The following is a 22,256-nucleotide window of genomic DNA, read 5'->3' on the forward strand; positions in this document are numbered from 1 at the left end:
TGAAATCTGAGGAATGATGAGAGGAGCAATGAAAATGTTTGAACGTGAGAAATAAAACATTTTAATGAAGTCACTAAATATGTGAATATTGAAACTGGTGACCATTTATCACTTGGCACATTTTCTGGATTTCCAGATAAACAGTATAGATTATAAGATGCAGGGTTTTGGTTTTTGGTTTGTTTTGGGTTTTGTTTGTTTGCTTGTTTGTTTTTGTAGGCAGTATGCTCTGCCTGGTATTGTAGCAAGACCTTTAAAATGTGTTTTTTTAACAACATCATAAGTGACCCACCAGTAACCTATGCAAGAAAGTATGTTATATTCAAAAAGCAAAATATTGATTGCTCTGCATATGCAATGAGAAATTTAAGTCAATAGCAATCACTGTAGGGTACTTTAATTTCCCCTACCAGAGCAAAAACCCATTAGCCTGACGTCCTTACCTTGAATTAAGTCATTGTGCTAATTTAATCAGTTATCACTGTATTATTTTGAAGTTGATTAAATGGGCATCAAAAATTTAACTTCAAAGATTAGAATTCTCAAAAGAAGCTATGGCCCTTTTGCTTCTTTCATCTACTACACACACACACACACACACACACACACAGAGTTGCTTTTAATGAGTAACTACTAAACGTGTTTTCTATTTCTACTGAGCTGCCTTTGAGAAAATAAAATGCTGGTTCCAGTCTGTAGAGGCACACCCAGCATAAAGCCACTGTAGGATTCCTGGAGAACAGCCTGCAGAAAGGCTCATTTTTTATTGTGTTGTAAATTGCAGACAGTAGCCTGGGCTTTGTCAGCAAATATAGATGGTAACAGTGCAGCTTTTTCCCCCCGAGACATATCCAGAAAATCAGAATCTTCAATCAAATAAAATTATTGCTTCTTTCCATGATGTCAATCATTTTGTCACTTAATGATTACTATCAACCTTAGAGAGTGCTTGCAAATCAAAAATTACAGTATGTGGTCTAACACATGCAGACACACAAACACACTGTGGGTTCAAAAATATCCTTGAATTTCCCAAAATAAAAATTTCCATTTTATTTACATAATATTGGCTGGATGCTTATTTTCTGAGAGTAACACAAAAGTTGGCAGAACCATAGAGATATTCTTATCCCATGCCTGATATTAAATAGCTTGGGAAGGCTAGAATTGTAGGGCAGTGGCAGAGGCACTTGCCTAGAGTGAGGTCCTAGATTTATCTCTGTACTGAGCAAAAAAAAACCAGAAAACAAAAAATCATTTTTGAATATTACTAAGGTCCCATTTTAAGTCACGTTCATGTATTAGGATACCTGAGGATATAAATAATATAAATATGCTCAGTAATGTTTGAGAAATGCCATAGTTTAAGACGAGGAGCCTTAGTAGAAAGCTTTTCCCAGGGCCAGTACTAGGACTGTGCTGACTGACCAGCTCAATCAGGTGGCGCCATCAGAAGCACAGAGGTCAAGAAGGGCTACAGAGGATACAGTATTTCACAGCTGTTTATTTAACCTGTTCTGCTTTTCAACTTGTCACAGACAGACCCTTCAAATGATGGATATTTTCACTAATAATAATCCAGATACTCTGGGGCTGGAGAGATGGCTCAGTGATTAGGAGCACTGTGTGCTCTTTCAGAAGACCCAGGGTTGGTACCCAGCCCCCACATGACAGCCCACAGCCATCTGCCACAACAGTTCCAAGAGATCTGATGCCCTCTTTGGTCCTCTATGGGCACTGTACTCATATGGTACACAAACATACAAGCAGGCAAAACACCCATTCACATTAAAAAAAAAAAAAAAAAAAAAAAAACTAAACAGAAAAAAAAAACTAAAATATTTTTTTAAGTCCAAAAACTTACATAGAGAACACACAAATCCAGCTATGTACTCACTCATACTTCATACCCTTTGGGTTATATATTTATAATTTACAATTTGAAATATATTAATAAGAGAGTTAAGGCTCCTTAAAGTATTTTATATATACACATAATATACGCTCATGTACACACCACATACTACAAACACACACACACACACACACACACACACACACACACACACACACACGCACGCACGCCTAAAATAAGGCCATGAAGGTATATGTTAACAAATTTGGTTTTAAATTTTTTAAGCTGATAAGCTGAGCCAGAATCATGCAAATACAATAACTGAATAACTGGAACTGGTCAATTACAAAAAGACAAGAACTATGATTGATGGATAAATTAACAAACTTCTGAGAAAAGAGAACTTGTTTTCCTTCTAGAATGTTGATTCCATGTGAAAGAACACACAGAAGCTGTGGTACTAAGTGCCCCAGGCTACTCCCCAGAAGAGTCCCCTTAAGTATGCAGGTGAAGAGAAGAATCCTGGCTGGCTGGCAGGGGAGGTAAGTTCTCTTTAGGACAATGAGGTCAGATTAGCATGGGAGGTATCAAAGTTGATCCATGGTAATTATGATAACTGTAGAGTGTGCTGCAGCCTTCCAGAGACAGGCTGTCTCGTTCCAAGGAGGAGATACTTACAGCAACCTGCTCCTTTAGAAAGTGCTTTATTTACTTTAAAAAAAAAAAATCTGGATATACAGAATCCTCAATCACAGTATAAAAGCTACAGCTTGGGCCTCAAAGTCTAAGGAATTATGTTCACCTCTAAAGTTCATCCATGAAAGGACATACTTATACCTAACTAACATCACATCTCTTCCTCGAAAGTCAGAATTTTAAGTCTAACAAACATCTATATTGATTGCCCTGCTACTAGCCAAAGAGGGTTCGGGGTGGGGAGTGGGGGGACTCCTAACAGATGCCCAAAGCAGGACATACAGAAAAATAATTGATAGTGGTTAACTCAGACAGCAGTTGGAAGGACCAGATCAGGCCCCAAGAACACTGGGGGTCAACTCTAGCTGTGTCAAACCAGCTTTAGGACTTCCTGCCAGGGGAACACAGGGAGTGTCACCCTTTCTCCTGGAGAAATTTTTAACTTTAAGATTCTTCAACTCCCATACATATTCTTGCATCTCATACATCTAAATATAACAGACTGAATTCAAGGTAAAATGGGCTTCCAAGAGAAGCACGCCCCATTCCCGAGAGAGAGGGATGGGAGGGGTAATATGGGGAGAAAAGATGGGCCCCTGCCTGCTAGAATCTGGCTGCTGCTGCTGCTTGCTCAGCCCACTCTTTTTCTTTTCTTTTTTTTTCCTCTCTTTTTTTTCTCTTTTTTATTTTATTTTACAATACAATTCAGTTCTACATATCAGCCACGGATTCCCTTGTTCTCCCACCTCCAGCCGCCTCCCCTTCCCCCCAGCCCATCCCCCATCCCCACCTCCTCCAGGGCAAAGCCTCCCCAGAGGACTGCGATCAACCTGGTAGACTCAGTCCAGGCAGGTCCAGTCCCCTCCTCCCAGACTGAGCCAAGTGACCCTGCATAAGCCCCAGGTTTCAAACAGCTAACTCATGCAATGAGCACAGGACCCAGTCCCACTGCCTAGATGCCTCCCAAACAGATCAAGCCAATCATCTGTCTCACCCATTCAGAGGGCCTGATCCAGTTGGGGGCCCCTCAGCCTTTGGTTCATAGTTCATGTGTTTCCAGTTTGGCTATTTGTCCCTGTGCCTTATCCAACCTTGGTTTCAACAATTCTCGCTCATATAAACCCTCCTCTTTTTGCTAATTAGACTCCCGGAGCTCCACCTGGGGCCTAGCCATGGATCTCTGCATCCAGATCTTTCAGTCCTTAGATTGGGTTTCTAGCATGACAATTAGGGTGTTTGGCCATCCCATCACCAGAGTAGGTCAGTTAGCAGCCCACTCTTTTTCTAAAGAGTTTTCTCAAAAAAAAAAAAAAAGTGCTTCTTTTGAGAAGCACACACACAAAGAAAGCAAGAAAAAGGGAGAGAGAGAGAGAAAGAGAGAGGGAGGGAGGGAGGGAGGGAGAGAAAGGAAGGAAGGAAGGGAGGGAGGGAGAGAGAGAGAGAGAGAGAGAGAGAGAGAGAGAGAGAGAGAGAGAGAGAAAGAAAGAAAGAAAGAAAGAAAGAAAGAAAGAAAGAAAGAAAGAAAGAAAGAAAGAAAGAAAGAAAGAAAGAAAGAAAGAACGCAATAACGCTCCTGAGGAAAACAAGAAGAAACTAGTGACTCCCCATAACACTGCCTGGATGTACCAATTCCAAAATGCAGCCCCCCAAACACATACACACATGCACAACTAATCTATTTAGGTATATTTTCTAGAACATGACTGTCAAAAACAATAGTCAAAGCCAATGAAATGATAATTATTATTACGCTTTCAAATGATGATGCCTGCACAGGACCAGTTCACAAGGCATTCCCACTGCTGTATAGCAGGATTTTGATCATGGGCTATGTGAATACGATGAACACTGGTTCTCCTAAGAGATGACTCTGTTTTGATGTAAGTACTTTTACCAATCTATAATTGGAATTTGATCTGTCAATAAACAATGCTTCCCTGCCCTAATGGCATAAACCATGCATGTGCACTCTTGGGGAAAAAAAAATTCATTGTCTGAGACTGTGGCAGAATCCTACAGCAAGTCCACAAACAGATTCGGCCACAGAAGCAGAGGGAGACAATAAAAAATGATTTTCAGAGATCTACACTGTTTGAGTTGTTTTCTCAATAAACTGAAAGATTATGATATTGGTAATGAAACAGTTATCAGAAAATGTTTGCTTGTCAAATGAGTTTAGCAACTGGGGTTAAGAATGCAAATGTATCTAGAAAATCTCCAGGGAATAATCTGGGCTAATAGTCTTTTCCTCCATAAGTAACCCTTGATTTACATGCAAAATGTACACTCATGTGGAAGAGACAAGGAGTGTCTTCACTCCCATTGCCGGACATAAGCAGTGTGGCTCCATACATATGATGATTAAAAACTCCTTGTGACCAGTTCTTAAAACAAATACAGATGGCATGAAAATAGGAGGGGGCCAGAGGGGGTCATCAAGAGACTAACTGGAGCAGCAGGAGAAGAGAGAAACACAAGAGGACAATGGGCTGAATATGAGCAAAGTGCAAGACGAAACTGTGTGTGAAGAAACCCACTATTTCATGGGATGACTTTTGAAATCATGATAATATTTAACAAATAAAAACATGGGTTTTGAAAAGTGATAGAAATTTTTTAAATTAGTTATTAGACATAACAAAATAAAAAAATAACATTTTTTTTTTGGATCTCCTAGTTTAACTACCAAGAGTTAATTAATAAAGGGGCTAGAGAGATGGTCTGCTGGGAAGAGAACTTGCTATGTATGAGAATGAAGACTAGGGTTCAAATCCTCAATAACCATGTAAAGAGCTGGTATTGCTGTACATACACCTATGACCCCAGTACTGTAGGGGCGGGGACAGGAGGCTCATTAGAGCTACCTAGCTGCCAGCTGGATTTAATAAGAGACCCTCTCTCAAGGGAATATAGTAGAGAATGATACAAAGGACACCTAATGCTCTCCTCCAACTTCCATATGTGCATAAGTTCGCATACCCACATGCATGGCACACATGCACATATACCACAACACACACACACACACACACACACACACACACACACACACACACACACACACACACACACGCACTTAGCCAGACAGACAGAGAACGAAACTAAACTAAAAGAAAAAGGTTAATAAGACAGAGATTGTATGCTGTGCTTCAACGGTGCAACAGTTCTAGCTACCTGCTGTACGCTGTGTTCAAATTTCTCTCTGCCTGTTTGTACCAAGTGCTTTTTCTGAAGCTTTATGCCCCACTTTTCCACACGGAAACTTCCATACTCCTAATTACCAAAAAACATAAACTTCTACAGAGCTTTGTCCATCCTACCCCAAAGAAGAACAATCTTTCAACTCCAAAGGACAATTAGTAAAAAATTGCACATGGCATTGTCCAAAACCCCTGGCACTGATTATCTCTTTTCAATATGGAGATAGATAATATGATATGCCTAATACTTAGAACTGCAAATGACATTTATTCTGTATTTACTGTGGGCCAGGACTTTGCATCGATCTCACGTTTATAGCAACTCTACATAACAAGCATTATTACTACCCATAGATTAGAGATGAGATACAGAGCCACCGAGAGGTTAAGTAACAGGCTCAACCTCACATAATACAAGCAGGCGAAACGGCAGTTCTCAGCTGCTGGACCACAGCTCTCCATCTCTAGTGCCACCCTCGTGGAATTGGCCTTGCCACGGTGTTTCTCTCCCTCAGAGATGCCATTGTTTTGTTATTCTCTGAAAAAGGCACCTGCCCCCTCTGACGTTGCCGTCCTGCACGTGTTTCTTTCAGTTTCTGCCTGGGCCCGAGATAAAACCATAATGGCTCATGCCTGCTAGCCTAATGCTCTCCCACTGAGCTACATGTGTGGCTGAACCAAGTAGCCTACTTTACTTGAACCAAGGCTGTGTGCTTTAAAAGACTGCAATTTTTCATTATTTTCATAAAAGAGTTCTCTTACCATGCCTTATTACCTGGAGAAAAATAATCCAGTTTTTAGATTGACAGTAGTCTACTTTAAATGTTTAGAAAAGAGCTTCACTTGGGTGTACCCCTGTTTAAAATCCAAATTCCTGGTGCCCAAAACAATAAAAACTTCTTCCTGCTATGAAAGAGAAAGGAATTCTGTTTGGGTCCAGCCAGTTGGATTATTCTGTTGATAGAACAAATTAAAGGCTTTGGGAATGCTGTGGCGCACCCAGCCTCTTGCTCAGCCTTGAGTGAATATGGCTCCACAGTCTCTTGCTACTGATACCCAAATGTTTTTAATTAATTCTTTTTATCCAAAGCATACAAAAAACAATCCAAGGACAAGAGTTGTGGTATTTTTAACAGCCTGAAGCTAGGATGGGGATACCTCTTTGGTGAAAGGTCTCTAAGTAGAAAGTTCAGGTTTAGCTGCAATCGTTGGAAACCATGAAGACATCCCTTACCAGGGGGGTCGTGTTCAAAACCAGGACATAAAGAAACAAATACTACTTAATAACAGAGGGTACCTAGAACCTAAGAGACCTCAAGAGCCCTGTACTCTGGTTAAGAATCATCAAGGCGTCTCATAGTACAGTTAGCCAGGATTAGAAAAATACTAAACAATGCTCATGTTTTTGTCAATGTCAAATAGATGGGCAATGTTACAAAATGGTTCCTGTTAGCCTTTCATTTCCTTTCTGCTTTTAAAAATAGGAAAGGAAGGAAGGAAGGAAGGCTTTGATTGGTTAAAATATTTTGTTTTTTGAGACTGGGTTTCTCTATGCAGGCCTGGCTGTCCTGGAACTTACTGTGTAGACCAGGCTGGCCTCAAACTCAGAGATCAACCTGCTTCTGCCTCCCAAGTGCTGTGTTGAAAGGTGTATGCCATCACTGCTTGACCTAAAATACTATTTTTGAAGGACAATTTGTAGCATGATTGTTTTATCTTCAGGGGAAATGTTTATTATATGTCCATGTAAATATTACATCAAAGGATGAGGGAGGAAAATGAAAACAGAATAAGACTCAGACAGGTTGGTTAGGAGCATTGGGATGACCCAGGGATTTCCCCCTTAAAACAAACAACTGACTTTACCAGCTGGTATCTGTCCTGAAGACTACTTCTCTGGCTTTTCAGCCTTACCTTTATTAGATCCTAGGGTTGAGCCTTTCCAGAACCACAGAACATAAAGCAACATTGGACCTCATCATGCCCAAATGTGATGCCTGAATGAAGAAACTCTAAAATAAGATATCTAACACCTTCCATCCCATAGAAGCCACACTTGCCTTAAAGATCCTACAAAACAGAATGAATAGTTAGACCTTCTGATAATGGAGAGTTAGAATGTTGTGGATCAAGAGCCAAATTGTAATGGGCTATCTTTATTTCCCTACCAAGTGAAGTATTTAAAATTGATTCTTAGCAAACTATTAGCTTCCACCAACCAAGGACCTAGGGCTGTCATCAAGTCTGTTTTCTTCAGAGATGCAGGCCCTGAGAGCCATCTGTGCTCTATTAGATTATCAAATGGCCATGCACATACAGGCAGAACTGAATGAAATCAGCTGAGCATTAAACTTCACTAATAATAATCATAATCATAATAATAGCACTTGAACTGGGAGGAAAAAGCAGTGGTGGGCATAGGGAGGAACTAGAGGGGTGGCAACAGGGGTGGATTGGATCAAAGCATTATAAGTACAAATGAAGACTAAATAAAACATTTTTTAAAAATAAAGATCACAGTGATAAAAATAAAAAATAGAATGTCATAAGCTAACATCTGGAACCTATAGAAGGGTTTTCAGCTCTTTGCTGTGTGTAACTCATCAACCAGTGACCCTGCCTACGCACTTGGTAAGGCATTAATTTATGACTCTCTTTTATTCTGTGATGATAAAAGTCCATGTAAGCATCTCTATGATAGAATGCATTACTGTATGGGTTGAAGCAACCTAACTCTGTGGTCTCAGGCCACAATCACTCACATTTCACTTGCATTTGATCTATTCATCCCCTTGAGATGAGACCTGTGCTTTGCAGGAAGAAAAGTGGAGTTATAGGAACGATGATGAAGTACCTGGAAGAAGACTGTGGGCATGTAAAGGAATCCTTTGAGTTCCAATTTGTCATCAATAATGACAGAGCAAATCAATTAGGATTATTACTTATATTTCCATTATATTGCTATCGACTGTTAAGGGTGACTAAAATACACGTTAGTTATTATACATGAGAAATGGACACACATGTTCAGCTTCCAGTCTCATATACACAAGGTATTACATGAAGAATATCTGTTCCCAAGAAACTGAACATCTTGGAGAAGACATAGACACACAGTCAAAAGAGTAACAAAGAGATAAGAAAATTTCAGCAGGCAAAGTCAATGCCCCATATTTAAAAGAAATCATGATTCAAGACATTTAAATATTTCAAAGAATAACTTCTATTGTAGTGACATAGAATTGTAGCAATTTTAAAATCATGTCCTCGGATCTCGTAGATTTATAAGGTACAAAAGTAGACAGACAAATGTTGTGTATGGACAGATGGAAAGCTCAACAACATCACTCTGTACAGGACTGTGTACAGAATGAGAAAGTGCAGAGTGGAGTCTGGGAAAGTGTCTGCATTTCAGAAATAAGGCAGCCATTCCCAAAGCCAGTAACATTTCTCGTTTCATTTTGTTTTGACTTTCATCCCCATAAACCCCATCAAACAGCCATCACTGAGTGGACCTCATGCCACAGAATCACAGGGAAGAAAGAAGCGAGCCTGCTCACACTGACAGCTGGCTCGGTTTCCACCATACTGATAAACCCACCAAGCACAAAAGTGCAAATAAATAAACACTGGCTCACTGTTACTGGCCAGGTACTCACTTCCACTTAATACACAGATAAGCCATCATAGTGTTCCAGACTCCTCATGAATTAAAGACACTGCCTGTCATGATTGGCATTGTTTCTTCTGATAAATGTTGAAGATTCTCTGCCTGGCCAGACATCAGGCAAGCTTCTGACTTTCTCCTAGCCCCATCTGTAGTTGGATTTTTCTTTAGGCCACCAGCTCACTCCCAAATAATGACATGGAGATTTCTTATTAATTATGAAAACTTGGCCTATAGGTTAGGCTTGGTCCTAACTAGCTCTTATAACTTAAATTAACCTATTTATATTAATCTATGTTCTATCATGTGGCATTACCTCTCTTCCATTTTGCACTTCCTGTTCCCCTCCATGTCTCCTGGCATCTCCTGCATGCCTAGATTTCTCTTCCTCTTCCTTTCTCTCCCCAGAAATCCCACCTATATTTCCTGCCTAGCTATTGGCCATTGTAGGCAGAAGTTTCTGTTCTACCAACAGCTCCCAAATACCAAGAATCCACTTCCAAAATTACCACACAGAAGCTTATATTAATTATAAATGCTCAACCATTAACTCAAGATTATTATTGACTAGCTCTTATTAACCTATAATTCTTATCTATGTTTAGCCACGTGGCTTGGTACCTTTTCTCAGTTCAACATTCTCATCTTGCTTCCTCTGCATCTGGCTGGAGACTCCAGACTCCTCCCTTCCTCTTCCCAACATTCTTAGTTTGCTCACACTGCCTATACTTCCTGCCTGGGTATTGGCCAATTAGCATTTTATCAAACCAGTTCTAGTGACAAATCTGTACAGTGGACAGGAGCATTATCCCACAGCAGGTTGTTCAGCTTTTTACTATACCAATCACAGCAATACACCTACATTGTACAGATATCCTACAACATTTCCCCCTTTTTTGTCTCAATAAAAAGAAAAGGTTTTAACTCTAACATAGTAAAGTTACATACAATAAGAACAATTATCAGGTAAGAATTCCATTCACGCCGGGTGGTGGTGGCACACGCCTTTAATCCCAGCACTCGGGAGGCAGAGGCAGGCAGATCTCTGTGAGTTCAAGGCCAGCCTGGGCTACCAAGTGAGTTCCAGGAAAGGTGCAAAGCTACACAAGAAACTCTGTCTCAAAAAAAAAAAAAAAAAAAAAAAAAGAGAATTCCATTCACAATGTTTACTCTTTATGTATTTGACAAATTCAGAGAAAGTACCATATTATGTAGCCTATTTTAGTGAGTCCAAAATTTAATACCTAAACCATTTTCTATCATAACTTGTTTACTATCCTAAAAATCTCCTTTTAGACCTAAAAACATCTTCTTAGATAAACATCTTAAGCTTTTTATGTTTCTAAAACTTATAAACTTCATATCTTTTATGTAAGTTGATTTTCATGAATTTGGTAACAAGGAAAATTGTATACTAAATAGTCTTTAATCCTCATCAGAGACCCAAGAAGGATATAATATTACTTAAGTAAACTGGAAGTACAGAGCAAACAACTTTCAAAACTGTAGAAATGGCAGAGACAGCTGGCTATCTGGACAGTCACCCAAGGTTTCTCTGCAATGTTGGGGCATCCATCTTCAACCTACAGGCCTAGACTATCTGATGGACTTTTCTGTGAAGCAGGAATTTTGAAGGATTGTCCTATCTTGTCTTTGCAAAGTTTGACAGTTGCTGTTTTGTATGGATGTTCTGCTTGTCCAGTTTGGACAGCATACTATCAGCAGCTGAGGCAAGGACAGTTTCTTATCCAAATGGCCAGCTTTGCCACATTGAAAGCAAACTCCATATGGAGGTTCTTCAATGCCTATCATCCTTTTCTGAAGTAAATGGGTGCTGCCAGGAGCAGATGAGTCTCATTGATGTGAAAAGCTTTATGGTATTAAAACATTTTAAATGTCATATTTTGTAGGTCTTTGAAGTGTTTCAAGACTATCTATCTATCTAAAATATATTTCTGTATGGCCTTGAAAACATAGCTGAAATAACTATAAGCTTGATTGTTACAAATGACTAACTACTAACCTGCATTTCTTAATTATCCTAACTGGTTTATAATAATAGCTTTTAAGGACTAGAACTTTATATTACTTTTTTAAATGAGCTGCATAGATACAATATCTTAAACAAGAGTAGAAACATTTATATAGTATGACAAAAGTAACCTTAAATTTGTATTAGTATATAAAAATCCATACCAATGTAAAATATTTGAGACTAGTGGTTGCTCAAAAGTAGACTCAACAATCTACCCTTTTATCCCATAATTTTATATCCCCCTTTTTCCTTGAGAAAGAGATCCCTGAATCTTTTCATGTTCAGCTCTTTTCCTGACCATGACTAACAACTTTTAACTAGCTCCCCTAAATAATGATAAACATCCATAATCCTTGAGTGACCAAAAACCATCCACCCCAATTTTTGGGAATTTGTACTTCATGTTCTCTAGATTGCTTCCTGTTGTCTGGAGGTGATGGCATCTTTGGGATACCCTGAGAAAACTGAGATAATGGTCAAGTCCTGGAAGAACTGGCTGTATTATTTTTTGTTTAGTCTCTGTATGATGGGAAAATATAGAGCTTATCTGAAGTCTTGGATAGTCTGTGTGATTAGACCATCTCAGCTAGAAGCCTTGAAGTTGTTCTGCATCCAGAATTTTGAGAAAACTACAACAGAGGCATTCTGAGAAGCTGGATCACCTGGGCTACTTGTCTTTATTGGTACCTTGTCCTTTTTTCTGAAAGCATATAAACTTTTAAAGGTAACATATATATCAGTATTAACACAATTATGGAAGGTGCAGTGTATACAAGTCAGCTAAAGATGATTTTGTTTTATGTTTGAACAGGTAAAAGGGGTCTGTCAACTCTGTTTGGACTGTGTAACCAAACCTCTATCCATGCCACAAGAAAGGATGGCATGTAATAAGTCATGAAGATTCTGTAGCCAACAAGATATATCATGTTTCATCCAATCTCAGAGCTGTTCCCATTGTAGAGGGATCAGCTTATACATCACCTGTCCTGTAATCTTTCTTGGTTTCTTTTTTCATGTCTAGAGCCAAGATTTTTAGGATGTCTGCCCCAATCAAATTTGATCTTCATTAAATTTAAAGAGAACCATAACTTTTTGTTTCCTATGGAAACAAAGGCATAAGCTCTCCCCCAACATAACATATTTTCTAACTTCCATTTTGAAATTAAGACATTTTTAAAATATATAGGTTAGTTTAATTTAGCAGTTTCCATAATCCAATGTCTCTCTCAACATCTATTGCTTTTTGTACATTAGCATTTAAAAAATTCAAAGTCAACAAAGCACCATACAGGATCCAGATGCCCTGTGTATTTCCCATCTTTATGTGGCTTTTTAAAAAAATATTATTTTACTCTCTCTTTAAAGACTATTTTTAAACTATTTACTTTTTTTCTATGACTGTCTATACCCATGTTCTTTTCTTTCTTCAGTATCTAAGCACATTTTTTGAACATATTGTACCTTTTTAGAGGTTTTCTGTGTCTGGATCTGGCTTTACTAAGTGCCTGCAGTGTTCTCTGACTGCATGAGACAAATCTTAAGCTGTCTTGTCAGCTGTCATGTGGCTCAACTTAGCACATGGCACTAGCTAGCACATAGTGTTGGCAGCTGGCTGGCTCCAGCCTGCAGGCAGTGGTTGACAGCTACACCTCTGTACACCATCTAGAACAAGCCCAACTGAGAGACTGCAGGTCTAGGAATCCACATCTGGCTCCTTGTCCAAAACTTTCCTTAGCTTTCTCAGGCCCTATGTTTGGATATTCAAGCACCCACAGTGGGTGCCATATGTAGTTGGATTTTTCTTTGGGCTGCCAGCTCACTCCCAAATAATGACATGGAGAATTATTAGTTATGAAAACTCTTATAACTTAAATTAACTTATTTATATTAATCTATGTTCTATCATGTGGCATTACCTCCCTTCCATCTTGCACCTCCTGTTTCCTCTCTGTGACTCCTGGCATCTCCTGTGCACCTAGATTATCTCCTCCTCTTTCTTTCTCTCCTTGGAAATCCCACCTATATCTCCTGCCTACCAATTGACCATTCAGCTTTTTTTTTTTAAAGATTTATTTATTTATTATGTATACAGAAGAGTGTGCCAGATCTCATTACAGATGGCTGTGAGCCACCATGTGGTTGCTGGGAACTGAACTCAGGACCTCTGGAAGAGCAGTCGGTGCTCTTAACCTCTGAGCCATCTCTCCAGCCCCCATTCAGCTTTTTATTACACCAATCACAGCAATACACCTTCACTCAATGTAGAAATATCCCACAACCCCCACCTGTGAACTGCCTTATAAAATCCAGTTTTACCAAAAGACCTCGTAAACCATATCAATTTGAACTCCCATCTTTGATACCTCATCACCCTCAGTAAACAAAGAGGCACCATATCTCCACATATGTGGAGGCCCTGGCTTCCTTTGGGAAGAAGCATGCTAGTCAGTTTAGGCAACCTGTCCTTTACCGATTACTTAGTAATGATCCATCTACTAACCACATACTCCTTCTTGGCTGTAGGATTAATTCAGAGTCAAGCCATTTCTCTCCTACATTATAGAACTGCATTGCAGCGATCTCCAAGAGTTTGCTTTACCACCCATTAACATGATACACATGGAGGTGTCATGTGAACCTCAGTTTACATGATCAATGCAGAAAACTGCACAAATGCATACTTCTCCATAACTTATGAACGTCGGGAACTTTACCAAATATTGATTACTTGGAGCAGTTTTTTTTTCCCTTTCATATTTCAAAAGTTAATTTTATTAATCTGCTTCCAAATAATTCAGATGTTTGTCCCCTGAATTTCAGACTGCTCTTCATTTCTGTATTTTGGATTAAGATTTTAGAAAGATACAGAAAAGAGTAGAATTTGAATATACAATTTAGGATTTGTGCTCTGAATCTGGCATTCCTACATCTTTTTCATGGTTCTCAAAAGGAAGTGATGATTCTTATTTCCCTGAGTATGCTCCCCCCACCACCCTGTTCATCTAACACCAAACGTTGGGTACATAAATCTATGCCAAGAATAAGTAAGATAAGACTGAAGAAAATAAAAAGGGAGGGAGGGTTCATATCAGCATCCATGGCATTAAATCCATACCTTTTCATATTTGCTAAGATGCATCAGCAAGACAGTTAACTTGTCTGTATAAACATCTATTTTTAAATCAATCCTAAAATCTGAGTCCACTGATAATGGTGGCTACCTAAATTCAGTGACACCATCAGCCTCACTAAATGACTGGGGCATTTAGAAAAACAACTCTAATTTTGATTAAGTCTTCCCACTCATAAATTTTCTCACAATATAAGAAAAAAAAAAGTTTGAAACTATTTGTCAGGATTCCCTGCCGTGTGAATCTTACACCTAGTTAAGAATGTGCTGTGCAAATAAGGATTATTTTAATCTCGTGATGACGACATCAGCCTTCCTTTAAGAGCTGTTATAAGCTGATGTGATTAGGACCACGAGAAATAGCTTCAGTGACTCTGAAAATAAGTGAATGGTGAGATGGTTTTAGCTTGTTATCCTTGATTGTCTCCTAAGCATATAAACTACCATGTAATAACTAATATCACAGCTTCTAACAAGCACTTACTTTGCAACATCTGCCACAGGTCAACGTCTATCATATCACTGGGTCCAATGAATCATTTGGAGATACAACCCCGTTTGTGCTTTTCATAGACTGAAATCTCAGCATTGTGGGTTAGTGTCCTGCCATCCAAAGGGAAATCCCTGGTGCCCATTCAAATAATTTGTTTTCAGCTCCATGCTTTCCATGTTCATTACTGACTAAGACAGAGTCTGGGGTACTGACACACTGGGCCTCTTTTGTGCCCTCTGAAGCAAGTGTGCTTGGCTCTGAGACTGGTAGCACCCACATCATCTGAGAACTTTCTGCTCCAGCGCACCTAGAATGTATTTTAGTAAGCTCTGCAGGTGACCACAATTCAGGTGAACATTTAGAACTCCTGCTCTAGAGTAACGGGATGTTATTTTGCTATAAACAAAAACTTCTGTTTTGCAGAGCTAGAGAAAGAGCCCAGAGCCTGACTGTAGGGCAACTGCTCTGCCACTAAATTGACGCTCCTAGCTCACACCTAAAAGTTGTTGATGAAGTAGTACAATTTTGTAGCATCCCGTGTTTCCAAATTGCTCTATCTAATGGAACATATCAATGATGTTTAATTTTATTAAAGATTTACACCAAAGTATGTTTCAATTCTTAATAAACCATTGATGCAAATTTAGCAGAAAGTTTGAGCTGCAAGCAAAACTGAAAGTGATCAATTAAAACTTCATACCATTATACAGCCAAAAATTGATGTCTTATCTGTCATAAATAGATTTATTAATCTCTGTAATCAAAATGAAAGAAAGCTAAGCTGGTCCCCTCATTTATTTTTGTTATTTCCTGGTCTGGAATGTGTGTCATCTATGCAGTCATATCTGTGTAGACATGATGAGGAATGAACAGCTCAGGGAGGAGAGCCTGCTACACAAGGCAAACTAGTGGGTATGTTCCAGAGAAGGGCTAAAAATGAGCTGCCAATGTCTCCTGCAGTACAGCCTGTGTGATTAGCATGCAAAAAAGAAAGCCTGATGAAATAGAAAGATGCTTGGGTTTTTTTGTTTGTTTGTCTGTTTTTTGTTTTTTAATGTGTTATCAACCCCAGTACTTCAGACATGTGGAAGGAATGAACTTTATTAGAAAGATACATCATTTAATTCCTGCACAGAGACATAATAGATATCAAGAGTAAAGTGAGGGGCAAGATATCATGCATACACACTTTCTACCAAAAACAATACAGGAATCAAGTTTATTGTGTGATTTATATTGTTTCTTTTTTCTTAATTTCAGTAGGATGATGAACTTCCTTTTTATGATTATATAGATCATAAAGCTGTAGGGTTAGAATCTGCCAGTGTCCCTCAGTATTTTAAAAAAGCCACAATTGGGTATGAGATAAGCAAAGTATATGGAGTCCTGTATTATAGCAGACACCTTCATCTGCAATGCTGGTTTTTTAATAAAGTTTCAAATTTATAGGAAAAGACACCATCACAGAGCAGCACAGAACTTTCCTGAACCACATTTCACGGACATCACTGTCATCAGCTCCTCCTCTTTTTGATGTAAGACAATGATGGACTAGTATTTGCCAAGTGTTTGGAAATAAGAGATTTAATTACATGAGTTCATAGAAAATTTTGGTTAAAATAAGTAAAAGAATTTGGAAAAAAAAAACATTAATTCAATATCATAAAACCATACTATCAACTTATTCCCAGAGAGAAAACCCAAATGTAATCAATACCTGTGACTGCGCATTGATATTGGCTCCTTCTTTAACTAGCACCTTGACAACTTCTGCTTGTCCGGCCAGCGACGCAATGTGAAGAGCAGTATTTCCCTTCTGTGTGGACAGAACAGAATACAAAATGTTACAAGTTTCCAAGTTGTTATAGAAACCAAAATGTACAAGCACTTTCAAGCTTATTCATATTTCAAATTATTACAATCTGGTATTTTATCAAGGTGAACCATTCATTTTTATCAAGACCACCTGGTAAAGGGATTTTTTAACATCTAAAAGTTGGTAATCTCCTCCAGCATCTCACTTCACTGCCTTTTGTAATACTGGTACCATGTTGAGAATATCAGAGGACTGAATTTTAAAAAAAAAACACAGTTTGTGGATGTTGTGCATGTGACAGTTCCTGTAGAATTCAAGGGATTTTACAAAGAAAGGAGTGGGTACCATTAAAAAATATAAATTTGAAAGTGTTCCTTAAAGCATTGCTTTTTATCTGTGCAAGTAAATAAGGAGGCTAGTGAAACGGCTCAGTAGTTAAGCACATATGCTCACAGATACCACCACCCACATTAGGTGGCTTACAACCACTTGTAAGTCCAGCTCCAGGACACTGGATGTCCTGTTCTAGCCTCCTCCTGCACATATGTGTAGATATGCACAAGATGCATGTACACACACACACACACACACACACACACAATTTATAAAATAAATCTTTCAAAAAAGCAACTAGGTACTCTCTGAGTAAGTGGAGAAACTTTGCTCAGAGTTATGTTTCTACCTACAAGGACACATGTTTTTGCTCAAAATATTTCAGAAATTAAAAAGTAAATTCCATATCAACCATAAAATTACTTATGATTTTTATCACTTGCTACATCAAAAATATAGTTAACACTGATAAAAAAAAGATAAAAAATGTGATTAAGAGGAATAATAAAAATAGAAATATTAAAACAAACAGAAAAATAAATTTTGAACCAAAAGTTCAATTCTCTTTCTCTTTCTGCTACCAGATCACTGTAAAGCCACTACCCACTCAGCATTTGTGGGACTCCAGCTCCTTCCCTTAAAAGATTTTTCTTTCTCCAGAAAATTCTACAGCTCTAATCTAGGATTAAAAGTAATCCAGAGCTGGGTGTGATGACTCACACTTTTAATCCCAGGACTCTGGAGGCAGAGGCAGGCAGAACTCTGTGAGTTCAAGGCCAGTCTGGTCTCAGAGAAACCTTGTCTCAAAAAATAAAACAACAACAACAAAAATGTAAATCAGAACTGGGCATGGTAGAGCACACCTGAAATCTCTGCGCTAATGAGGCAGATTCAGGGACACCCAGAGCCCCAGAGCACCTGGGATCCGCAGTTGAGATCCTTGTTTTAAAAAGGCAAGAGATGCAGATTTGGAGGTAGTGCAGCTTCCTGGCATGTGCGAGACCCTGGGCTTGATCCCAAGCACTCCTCCAACCCCCAACCCCCCCCAAAAAAAAACAGAATACAAAAGAAAAGAAAAAGGAAGAGAAGGAGAAGGTAGTGGAGGTGAGAGGAGAAGAGAATAACCTATAATTTTAAAATGCCAGTGGACTTCAGAAGGAAAAATAAAAGTAATAACAAATATTTAAGCAACTAAAGAGTGGTGGGTTTAATGAATGTTATGCTAATATGGGCGATTCAAAGGCAGGAAATACTTTAAATACTTTTATCTACATTAAAATCAACATTGCAATAATTCTAGTAATTGAATCCATGACTCAAAAGACCCAAAAGTTCTCTCACAGTAGAGCATAAGGGATCTGGCATATTCATATCAAACAGAATTAATACAAGAAAAGACATATCGATTTAACCAAAGCATGAAAATGATCTGTTCATTTCATTGAGAAGAGTCAGATCAGTTGAGTTGTTTGTTTATTTTTAATGAATTGACCTTAGGAAAACGGGTACAAGTGTCTACAGAAGGTCATGGTGATCTAGGCTTCTTTGTCAATCAAAGGAAGAAAGATAGTACATTAGGAACCAGATCTGGGCTTCCAGACTTCCTAAGTATCACATCTAGGTCCTGAAACAAAGTGATCCAAATGCTGCAGGATAATGAAGAAGGGTTTAAATTCTATTTCTAAGTTGTCAATAATCTGCAGCAAACTTGTGAATAACTGGAAAAGGCTTTAAACCTCTTCCTCTTCAAAAACTAAATAAATTACAATAAATTAAAAACAAACAAAAAACTCTTCCTCATTGTTAAGAAATAAACTCTATGGGCAGGAGCGGTACCTTAGTGGCAGAATCCACGGAGGACCCTCTTCCCAGCAGCTCCTGCACGAGGCCCACATGACCTTCCTTGGCTGCCAGATGGAGAGCATTGAGTCCATTCTGAGAGAAGAACAAGTCAGGCTTAGAAGCAGAGAAATGAATAGGAGACAGTGTGCTAATCATACTCAAACACAATCCAGAACAGACACACACTAATGTCTCCTCTACTTTTCTTTTCTTTCTTTTTAAATTTGATTTATTTACTTTTTTGTGTTAACTGGAGTCTATTTCCATTCAGAGAGATGAATTTCCAGAGATAGAGGTACAATGATAATTGCACATTAGGAACAAGGTTCAGAGAACTTTCTATCAACAAGCTTGTACTTCTTTAATCAGAAAGTTAAAAGCATGGGGCTGGAGAGAGGTCTCTGTAGCAAAACACTTGCTGTGAAAGCATGAGGCTCTAAGTTCAGATCCCAGTACCTCTAGCTGGGTGTTGGGGCTGAGGTCATGGTTCAGTGGTTAAGAGTAAGGCTGATCTTCCAAAAGGCCCAATTCAGTTCCCAACACCCACATGGCAGCTCACAACTGTCTGTAACTCCACTTCCAAGGTTTCCCATGTCCTCTTCTGGCCTCTGTGGACACCAGGCATACATATAGTGCACAGACATACACACAGGCAAAACTGTATAAAATATTGAAGTAATAACTAACAATATATTTAAAAAGCTAGGCATTGCTACATATCATCTGGAACCCAAGTAGTCATAGAGAACAGGACAAGAAGATCACTGAGCTACCTGGTGAGCAGTGTAGTTTCAGTGAGAGACTGTCTCAAAGGAATAAGGCAGAGAGGGGTACAGCAAAACAATGAATGTCCTTCTTTGGCCTCTGCATATGCACAAGCATGTACAGGACACACAAATGTGCACATGTGCCACATGCACACACATATGCACACATACACAAAACATGCACACACACATATACACACACATACACATATAAGTGTTTTTCTAATGAGAAAACAAAGAGAATAATTCCTTATTATTTTCTGTCAAAACTCTGTCCAATATTGAAGATATGGTTTTTCAATAAATCTTATTATTAATAAACAATAGAAAATCCCTTTTACAAAGTGATTAAAGGTCAAATGTTACTGAACTCTGCAATGATAGTATTATACTTAAAATAAATTTAGAACCCAAGAGCCTTTTCCTTAAAGAAAAAATAAATCTTAGAATCTCTGATACTGTCAAGTCCAGCTTACACCTACCTAAATTCCTAAAATCTAACTATGTACTACAGCACTGGGGGGAAAAAGTCACTTAATTTGACCTATAAATTCAATGTGATATTTGTTAAAGTACCAATGACATTTACACAAATCTTCTCCTAAAATTCAAGAAATCACAAAAGATCCAAAATAGCCAAAACTGACCTCAAAATATAAAACAGAGTTTGAGCAACCCAAACAGCATGGCGTGGACATAGAAAGAAACATGGATTTACAGGACTGAATAGAGAGCCCAGGAATGAATCAACACACTTACAGTCAGTTGATTTTTGACAAGAGTGTCAGGAACACACATTTGGGAAAGATAAGCCTTTTCAAGAAACAGAACCAAAAAGATTCAAAAATACACAAGGAAGTGAAGCAAGTTACAGGTATCTCACAAAAAAAAAAAAAAAAAAAAAAACCCACAAAATAAATTGAATTAAATACAAGACCTGAAACTATAAACCTATTAGGAAAAGTGTGGGGAAATGCTTCGTGACTTTGGACTGGACAAGAGATTTTAGGATTAACCTCTCAAAAGCATAAGCAATAAAATCAAAAATAGAAGAATGGGATCAGGTCACACACACACAAAAAAAAAAACAACAGGAAACAACCAATCAAGTGAAAAAAAGCAGAGAAAATGTTTGAAAAACACATGTCTGAGAGAGGTGATTTTCAAACACATGAAGAACTCAAAGAATTCAATAGTAAGACAAGCAAGCATTAAATAAAAAAACTGACAAAAATGAGTAAGACACTTAAATAGACATTTCTCATCTCAAATGCAGACATACAATGGGTAGCACATATGTGATAAAATTCTATTAGAGAAATGTGAATCAAAACTATGGATATTAAAATATTCCTATCAGAATAATCAATGCCCATAGGAAGAAGACAAAAACAGCATGTCAGTAAAGATGTAGGGAAAAGTGAACCATTACACATTGTTGTGAGGGAGGAAAACCAGTGCAGCCAATATAGAAAATGGTATTAGAGTCTTCAAAAAGACTAAGAACACAACTACTGAATAACTCAGCAATGTCACTACTGAGGGTAACAAAGGAAATGAATCAGGATGCTGGAAAGATCCCTGCACCTCTGTGTTCTGGACAACATCATTCACAGTATTTAAGAAGTAGGAATCTCTCAAGTGGTCATGTAGAAGAATGGATTTTAAAAAAATGATACATGATAAAATATTATTCACCCATAAAAGTATAATGATCATTTGTGACATGAGCAAAACTGCAAGGAATTGTGTTAATGGAAATAACCTAGGCACAGAAATATAAATGCCATGTCAGTCTCCTGTAGAATCTGGAGATTGACTTCATAGAAGTTGAGTAGAATGTTGGTTACCAGGGGTTGGGGAGGGTAGAGAAGAGGGTAGGATGGAGACACCCTGGCCAATGGGTACAATGTGGAGTTAGAGAGAAGGAATAATTTCAAAATAGCCAAAAGAAAGAATTGTAAGCATTCTCAACAGAATAAATAGTCATTGTTGGGGTAAATAGATAAGGTAATTACTGCTATCCATCATTACACAACTATACACATGTTGAAACTACTTCCTGCACCCCATAAATATGTACAATTATTGTATGCCAATTAAAGATAAAATAAATTACCTAAAAAGAAGAAGAGTCATTTAAAATATCACTAAATATATTTGTGTATTAAACTGACAAAGTTTGGAAGTAAACCTTATCAAACATACAGGAGAACCAAATATAAACAAACACAACATGCTTTAAGGTAAAGATGTGTGGTCACCACATAAGAATCTGTGGTTAAGATATAATATATGAGAGTTGAATAAATAAATAAAGTTATCCTAATGGGTTAATTGGGCTTTGTGCTTCATTAAAAATAAAATAACATCTGTTTTGTTTGTCCTTCCAAACAGACCTCAGGTATCTCCCCTAGTTTAA

The 22,256-nt window shown here is 38.2% G+C and overlaps 1 protein-coding gene across 43 annotated transcripts in view; it reads right to left on the reverse strand.

Moving 5' to 3' along the window:
- The window catches only part of Ank2 (ankyrin 2), a 313,942-nt gene that overhangs the window by 146,524 nt on the left and 145,162 nt on the right, over nt 1–22,256 (reverse strand). For all 43 annotated transcript variants that reach the window (XM_076574948.1, XM_076574943.1, XM_042279861.2 and 40 more), the window contains exons 3-4: nt 19,062–19,160; nt 16,794–16,892 (exon numbers count right to left, since the gene is read on the reverse strand). In XM_076574948.1, coding sequence (XP_076431063.1) covers nt 16,794–16,892; nt 19,062–19,160 — 198 coding nt within the window. The remainder of the gene's footprint in view (nt 1–16,793; nt 16,893–19,061; nt 19,161–22,256) is intronic.

Source organism: Peromyscus maniculatus, chromosome 6 (genome assembly GCF_049852395.1).
Source record: "Peromyscus maniculatus bairdii isolate BWxNUB_F1_BW_parent chromosome 6, HU_Pman_BW_mat_3.1, whole genome shotgun sequence".
Classification (NCBI taxonomy): Eukaryota; Metazoa; Chordata; class Mammalia; order Rodentia; family Cricetidae; genus Peromyscus; species Peromyscus maniculatus.